At 33.1% G+C, this 8,791-nt stretch overlaps 1 protein-coding gene across 1 annotated transcript; it reads left to right on the forward strand.

Moving 5' to 3' along the window:
* Positions 1-7,360: 7,360 nt before the first annotated feature.
* LOC18601964 (uncharacterized) lies at positions 7,361-8,633 on the forward strand. The gene has a single exon (XM_007033073.3). The coding sequence runs from the start codon at positions 7,669-7,671 to the stop codon at positions 8,206-8,208; it is 540 nt and encodes a 179-aa protein (XP_007033135.1). The 5' UTR covers positions 7,361-7,668; the 3' UTR covers positions 8,209-8,633.
* Positions 8,634-8,791: the final 158 nt, after the last annotated feature.

The raw sequence follows: 8,791 nt of genomic DNA on the forward strand, positions 1-8,791 counted from the left end.
TATATTATATAAATTTTAATTTCTTATATTTTATTTTATTTTAATTTCTAATTCTTATATTATATATTTTATTTTAATATTTTTATTTTAATTATAATATTATAAAATATTTTTAACAAAGTAATAAAGTTGAAGGATAAAAATGTCTTGAATAACATTGTAAAGTGCAATATAATGTGATTGCATTGGTTTTGAACTACAATCACATTACAGTTTTGGCTGTAATATGATTGCATTGCAATCTTACATTACAGTGGTTTGTTGCAAAACAAACGCTGTAATGTAATTTAATTAGACACATTGTAGGGAATGCACTTTCACTTTCCTCATATCAAACGCTACCTAAGTTGGGCCGATAGTTCTACTCAACATTAGATTATCATGATTTTATGGAGCTGCTATGGAATTTAGAGCTTTTTAATAAGAGTCATTAATATTTAAAATACTTTTTCATGTAATCATTTATCATGAATATAAATACTTATTTAATAAATATGATAAAAACGAAAAAAATAGTTTAATTTTATTAGCTTCATTGTTTATTTATAGTAAAGAAATAATAAATAAAAATAAAAATTATTATTATCTTAGATGCAACTCATAGAGTTTTTAAACTCTATAAGCAAGATATATCCCATTACTTAAGTTACATTTAAAGAAATTAATACCTCTAAATGGATACTTTGTTGAATAATTTTCTTTCACTGCGTGGTTTTTTTTTTATTGAGTCAAGGTTGTCCTAGTCTTTAGTGATTGGTTGTTATTGTTCTGTAAAACATGGTCATGTCACCTAATTTTTAATAGTTGTTTTTGACATGTTCAAGCTATTTTTCGTTAAATATGAGCTTATAAAAAGACTGTAGTTTTTTAAATAAAGTGTGCGGCTTAAAAATACCTTTATCTGTGTTCTCTTTTATGCTTTAGCTTTTGTTTGTCAATTATAACTATCAGTGGTATCAGAGTTAGGTTGAAAAGAGTAAAACACATGAGGTCAGAGAACAACAAACAATGAAAAGTTCTCAAATAAACTTAAAGTAATAGTGTTTTTTATTTTCTTCTTTTACAATTAGGGTTTTAGATACCAACTTTATGTAGGCGGCTATCCCATGTTTTGATGGTCACTATGACCATTGAGCATGCTAATGGAGAAATTTTTACAATCTAAAGAGTATTGGCAGGTTGTTGAATCTAGAATTAGAGAACTTGAAGAAGTTGTAGTCTTGACCAATGCCCAAAAAATAGAGTTGGAAGGGAGGAAGCTAAAGGATTTGAAAGCAAAAAATTACTTTTTCCAAGCTATGGATCATTCCATCTTGGAAACAATTCTTAGCAAAGAAACTTCCAAGGATGTTAAGGATTCCATGAAGAAAAAATATCAAGGCTTTTCTAGAGTGAAGTGTGCACAACTTCAAGCCTTGAGGAGGGATTTCGAGACTCTACAAATGAAAAATGGTGAATTTGTCACTAGTTATGGTGCTAGAACCACGAAGACAAACAACAAAATGTGATTCTATGGTGAGAAGATGGAAGATGTCACCATTGTGGAGAAGATATTACGTTCCTTGACACCAAAGTTCGATTTTGTCATCTACTCAATTGAAGAATCCAAAGACATAGATGCACTTTTTCTTGATGAACTCCAAAGCACTTTTTTAGTTCATGAACAGAAACGAACCGAAGTTCAACTATAGAAAAACAAGCTTTAAAGGCGTACCTTTACTCACTCCTTAAATTCTAAAGGAACGGGTATAGGTAGAGGAAGGGGAAAGGGAGATCGAGGCAATAGGCACTTCAAAGCTGATATTCAAGGTAAAAGACGAGATCAACATTTTGACAAATCCAAGGTAGAGTGCTTTAGATGTCATAAATCCAGTCATTATCATTCTGAATGTTATACTAAGCTGCCTGATGACAAAGAAACGGGAGAAAAATCAAATTTTACAACAAAGAAGGAAGTTGAAACTTTGTTGATGACGGTTCAAGTTAACAAGAAACCTGAGTCAAATATTTGGTATGTGGATACAAGTTGTAACAACCACATGAGTGGAAGTAAGTCTTATTTTTCTTATTTAAATGAAGGCTTTCATTTTACTATAAGTTTTGGTGATTGTTCCACTATGACTGTGATAGGATAAGGTAATATTAAGAAAAAAACTAACAATGGTTTTGTGGAAACAATTTCTAATGTCCTCTACGTTCTTGACTTGCAATTTGTTAAGTCCTGGTTAATTACAAGAAAAAGGTTATGTAATCACTATTTAGAATAGTGCTTGTGAGACCATACTAGAGGAGCTATAGTTGTTGTTCAAATGAGTTCAAGCAGGTTATTTCCATTGAAGATTTAAAGTGTTTGATTTTGCTTGATGGTTGAAGTGAAATACCCTTACTTGATGACTGAAGTAAAAGACCCTTCATGGCTGTGGCATTTTTGCTATTGCCACTTGAGTTTTGGTGGATTAAAGACCCTCTAATAGAAAAATATGGTGACAGGTCCTTCTCAAATTACTATTCCTTCCCAAGTTTGTGAAGAATGTGTTGTTGGCAAACAACATCATGCTCAATTCCCTTAAGGAAAGTCATGGAGAGCAAAAACTGTCCTAGAGTTGGTTCATTCCAACATTTGTGGGTCGATAAAACTATCTTTTAATGGAGGTAAAAGATACCTAAATACTTTCATTGATGATCATACTAAAAAAACTTGGGTTTATTTTTTACAGAAAAAATCAAAAACTTTTAGTACATTTAAAAGTTTCAAGGCCTGTGTTGAAAATGAAACAGCAAAGACCATTAATACCCTTTGTATTGATCGTGGTGGAGAATATTGTTCAAGAGAATTTGAAGAGTTTTGTGATGATCATGGCATTCGAAGAGAGCTCATAGCTACCTATACACTCAGACAAAATGGTGTGTCGAGAGAAAAAATAGAACCATCCTTAATATGATGAGAAACTTGCTAGCAAGAGGGAGAATTCCAAAGAATTTTTGGCTAGAAGCAATAAATTGTAGCATTCATGTCTTGAACAGAAGTCCTACTTTTGTTGTTCAAATCATGACACCAGAAGAGGCTTGCAGTGGGCGGAAACCAACTGTAAATCACTTCAAAATTTTCGATTGCATCACTTATGCACATGTCCCAAATGAGAAGAGGAAGAAACTTGATGATAAGGGTGAAAAATGTGTCTTTCTCGGTGTTAGTGAAGCATCCAAAGCATATAAATTATTTAATCCACAAACTAAGAAGATTGTGACTAGTAAATTGGGATTAGAATGGGCAACAATCTACTCCAGTCATTCTTGATAGTTATGCTGAAGAAAAAGGGCAACCAACTTCATTAGCCTTTATGCCCAAAAATTCATCAAATACAACTCCAACCACTGCTGAAACTTCACTAGCAACAATAAAAGCTATTGATGAAGCAGCTCACTCTTTTCATCATGTTCAAAAAAGGCTCACATGGATGAAAGACTATGAGGTAACTGGAATTGATCAAATTGACTATCCAATCACCTATTTTGCTTTATTTTCAGATTGTGACTTTACAACTTTCGAAAGTGCTATCAAATAATCAAAATGGCGAAAGGCGATGGATGATGAAATTGAAGCCATTGAAAAAAACGATACTTGGGAGTTATCTAATCTTCCAAAAAGGCACAAAACCATTAATGTAAAGTGGATTTTCAAAACAAAACTAAAGGAAAATGGTGAAGTTGATAAGTATAAAGCACACTTGGTGGTTGAGGGATACAAGCAAGAATATAAGGTCAACTATACATAAGCTTTTGCTTTAGTTGTAAATCATGATATAATCAGATTGGTGATCGCATTGGTGGTACAGAATTCTTGGCCCATCTTCCAACTAGATGTCAAATTTGAGTTTTTCCATGAAAACTTGGAGGAACAGGTATTTGTAGAACAACCTCCTGGTTATATTAAGATTGGAAATGAGCATAAAGTGTATAGATTAGAGAAAGCTCATTATGAATTAAAACAAGCCCCATGGCCTTGGTATAGTCGCATTAAGGCTTATTTTTTGAAAAAAGGTTTTTAGAATTGTCTATATGAGCACACACCTTTTGTTAAATTGGAGATGAAGGGAAAATGCTCATTGTCTGCTTATATGTAAAAGATCTTATATATACTAGAAATGATAGTGTCATGTTTGAAGAGTTCAAAAAGTCTATGATGATTGAATTTGAAATGTCTGACCTTGGTATGATGCATCATTTCCTTAGCATAGAAGTAGTGCAGTCTACTAATGGGATTTTTATTTCTCAAAGAAGTATGTGCAAGAAATTTTGGACAAGTTTTGGATGAAGGATTGCAATCCTGTAGGCAGTACAATTGAGTTTGGCTTAAAGTTAAAGAAAGATCATGAAGGAAAAAAGGTGGATAGCACACTTTACAAGCAAATAGTGGGCAGTTTAATGTATTTAAGTACAACAAGACAAGACATAATGTATTATGTGAGTCTAATAAGTAGATATATGGAGAATCCAACAAAAATGCTTCTATTAGCTATTAAGAGAATCTTTCGTTATGCAGGAAATCAAGATAGTAGAAAAGCACTTCAGGTTATGTTTTTATGTTGGGCATAGGGACTATTTTGTGGTCTTCTAAGAAACAACCAATTGTCACTTTGTCAACTAAAAAAGCTAAATTTGTTTTTTTATTAATTTGGTGAGAGAGGATTCGAACCCTACTCTTTAGGTAAGAGGATTATGCACCAATCAATGAGCCAAATGCTCGAGTGCTGAAGTTGAATTTGTTGCTACAACAGCGTGTGCTTGTCAAGCTATTTGGGTAAAGAGAACTCTTGAAGAGTTACATTTCAGGCAAGTAAGAGCTACAACAATTTTTGTGACAACAACTTAGCCATCAAACTTTCCATGAATCCTATGCTATATGGAGGAAGCAAACATATTGATGTGAAATATTATTTTTTAAGAGATCTCCACAATGATGGAACAATTGATATGAAGTATTGTTGAAGTGAAGATCAGTTGGCTGACATATTTACTAAACCTCTTAGATTTCTTTCTTTCTTTCCAAAATCTGAGAAGGTTGTTGCGCATTTGCACCTTGGAAAAAAGTCAAATTGAAAAAAAGAAAGGAGCTGCACGTATAAACTGAGGCTTAAAAGTTTTCAATTTAAGGGAGAGATTGTTGAATAATTTTCTTTCATTGCACAATTTTTTTTTTTACTAAGTCAAGTTTACCCTAATTTCTAGGGAATTGATTATTATTGTTTTGCAGAACATGGTCATGTAGCCTAATTTTTAACAGTTATTTTCTATACATTCAAGCTATTTTCCATTAGATGTAAGTTTATAAAAGGTTGTAATTTTTTGAATAAAGTGTGCAGCTTAAAAATAACTTTATCTTCTCTTTCTTTTATGCTTTAGCTTCTGTTTGTCAATTATGGCTATCACACTTGACAACCTTTTAACTCCACTTATAAAGTTCGTAAATTCTACCATCAATATATAGAATAATAATCTCAAAAACAATAGCTAGAGAATATAAAAAGGGGATGATAAAGTGTTGAAGTGCATTCCACCTCAAGAAATCATGTATCTTAGCTTGGAAGACTACAAATAATCAACTATCTTTTCTATTGATTGATAATACATTTTTATTATGTGTGGCATGATTTTTATTAAAAAAAAATCAGACAAATTCAGTTCATGATAATTTTATAAAAGAACAGTTGCATGTAACACTGGCGGCTCCTTGTAGAACATTTCAACTGGGGGAATCTGCAAGCTTAGCATAAAATAATGGAGACCCTAAGTGAGTACGGAAAGACAGTTGGTAAATCATGATGCAAACAAAGCTTGAACTAATCAATTCCTCCTAATTGCCAGTGTGAGTACACTTAACTAAGAATGAAAAGAAAATAAGCTTAATCATCATTAATACATACTTGCAAATTACAAAATTGTTATAATTAAGGATATATTAATATAAATAATTAATATATATATATATATATATATATATATATATAGTTTGTTTAAGGAATGAGAGAATGTGAAAGCATTATTATAGTAGTGATTAAAAAACTTAGTAGTATTATTAGATATAAAATGTGAGGTCCAAAGAGCAAAGAATAAAGGGAATTGAATGAGGAAGTTACTTGAAAATGAGGCACCAACAATCCCGTGATGCAGCAGAGAGTAGGCATATGATGAGCTGCGATTGAATATCTGAACGTGAATAATGGGCAACCGACACCGCCACCGGCATCCTTCCACCAACGAAAATTTTTACTAAGTACTTAATAATATCATGCCAAGTCGTTGATTATTCATTAGAAGTCAAACCTAAGCTTCACATGCTTTTCCTTTGCTTGTATGAGTAGATCATGGGTATTCATGGTCTCATCTCTGAAATTCAGTCAATTAATCGAACACTAAATAAACCGTGTTTCTTTTTATTTTTTAAGGCATATGGAGTTTTGATTGAGTTACTAAGAAGTTCATTTCAATCTTTTAGTCTTGAATTAATTGATGATGCAACTTCTTCAAATCTTAAACTAATATTAGAAATTGATAAATATGCTGTGAAGTTTTTCATGTTGAATCAAGTATACATCGATGACACTACAAATATATTTTAATTTTTTTTGAATTTACAGAAAAGAGATTTGAACTCTATCCTACTTTAAGTAAGAAATTATATCTCAATTAATGAATCAAATATTCGAATGTATATTTTAAATAATACATTAAAATCTATATGCATGCAGGCCTATTTTCCTTTCATTATGGGGCCTATTTTGCATTTTTAGAGAGTTGAGAAAAGCTTGAGAACTACAAAAAAAGAAAATTAAAATAAATGAAAAAGTCATACTTATAAAAAAAGCATTCATAAACTTCCTCTAAATTAACTTTCTTTCACTTAATTTTTTTCTTTTTTTTTTTAAATAGCCATAAACCTTTGTCATGAAATGGACTTGCCCTCCACCAGAATTGCTTTGGTATTTTGAAGTATGACTATTCCTTTCCTCCTCATATAATCTTTCTTTGTTTTTACTATTTATGCTGAAAATGAGATCATCTTTATCCTTAAAAAAAAAGCCAAGCCTTGTCTAAAGTTGAATCATCTGGAGAATCTGAAAATTTCCATACAGCAAAGGCAATAGCCTGGGGTCCACACGCATTTAACACAGAGGATTTGAGCTCCAAAAAAAAAACATAGAATAATTCCAACAGCCCGGAAATTGGACCTTCCATTGCATTTCTTGAGAGCTAACTTGTCTCAACCTCCTTTTCCTTGACGCGGGACTCAGGTAATCAAATGTCAACCTTTTCCTCTCGCACAAACAACTGGCTCCTGACTCCTGAAGAATCTTCCCAACCAATCCCATTTCAGGCTCGGCGTTATGACCTTGTCCATTTCCCCTTATAAATGTATCAACCACTCTCAACAAAATCCATCCCCATCAACCTTCCAAAGTGGACAGAGTCCTTTCCTCAAACCTCCAAGAAACTCTGTTTAAAACTCATCTCCTTCCCTGCCAATCTTTCATCAAATATTGCATTCTTTTTTCTCTCTATCAAATTTGCAAAACCTTCCCCTCTCCTTCCTTCTCTCTAGAAATTCCTGTCTGGTGACATTCGATATATTTGGAACGACAAGACCAAGAAGAACAGCCCTTAGGATCAATGGGGAACTACGTTTCTTGCACTTTATCAACCCCACTAGGAAAATCATCAAAAGCGACAAAGGTGATTCTCCCAAGCGGTGAAATCAGGCAATTTAATGAACCCATCAAAGCCGCTGAGCTCATGCTTGAAACACCAAACTTCTTCCTCGTAAACTCTCAATCTCTCAAGCTCGGCTGCAGGTTTTCACCTCTGCATGCGGATGAAGACTTAGAGTTCGCCAACGTCTACGTCATGTTTCCGATGAAGAGAGTGAACTCGACGGTGACCGCAGGTGACATGGGAGCTTTGTTTCTAGCTGCAAACTCGGCTGCTAAAAAGGGTTTTGGTGGGGAAGTGAGGATCTTGCCAGAAGCTGAAGAGCCTAATTTGCGGGATGTTTCATTGGAAAATATCGAGGAGACAGAGAAAATGCCGAAGCTTAACTTGGATGATATTGAAGAGTTTTCAACTCCAGGGTTCATGCATAGATTATCAATGTCAAGGTCTAAGAAACCATTGCTTGAAACCATAGCTGAAGAGCCTGTTCGTGCCAGATGATGGGCTATGTTGGGCTTTCCTTATGGTTTCTAGCGAAGAAAAATATAGAAAAAATTATATATTTTGGTGGAGAAAGCTAGCAAAGCAGCCATGGAGTTTCAATTTGTGGTATTATTTGCAAGTTGCAAGCTTTATGGGGAACTTGTTTTGGGATCTGGACAGAAAATCGAAGATTAAATGTCCAGATTTTGCAGAATGTTTTTGGATGTGACAGCGCAGGGAAAAAGGGTCATGTTGATTGTATATTCTTTTGAGTTTGAATTTGATTATTATCTATATTCTATGTGGGAGTCATGTGCTGAACAGTGAGCATCCACCATATCAAAACTTAGAAAAGAAAAGGAAAACTATATGTAGGAAACAGATGTATGTAATGCATGATTGTTTTAAATAGTTGATATAGAAAAGAAAAGTTTGTACTCTCAGCTTAAATTTTTGGATTCTAAATTCTTATGAATTTTTACTTTTAAATTATTTTAATTTGCTTGTTGTGGTAGAAGAAAATAATTAGGGTAACATCTATGCATCAAAGAGAGTGTCATAAATGAAAGCAAAATAATCATCATAAATTTACAACTTCTCT

The sequence above is a fragment of the Theobroma cacao genome, chromosome 4 (assembly GCF_053813885.1).
Source record: "Theobroma cacao isolate CCN51 chromosome 4, ASM5381388v1, whole genome shotgun sequence".
Classification (NCBI taxonomy): domain Eukaryota; kingdom Viridiplantae; phylum Streptophyta; class Magnoliopsida; order Malvales; family Malvaceae; genus Theobroma; species Theobroma cacao.

Bases quoted from the DNA above. Each gene is read 5' to 3' on its own strand.
- LOC18601964 (XM_007033073.3), top strand. From the start codon at position 7,669: ATGGGGAACTACGTTTCTTGCACTTTATCAACCCCACTAGGAAAATCA.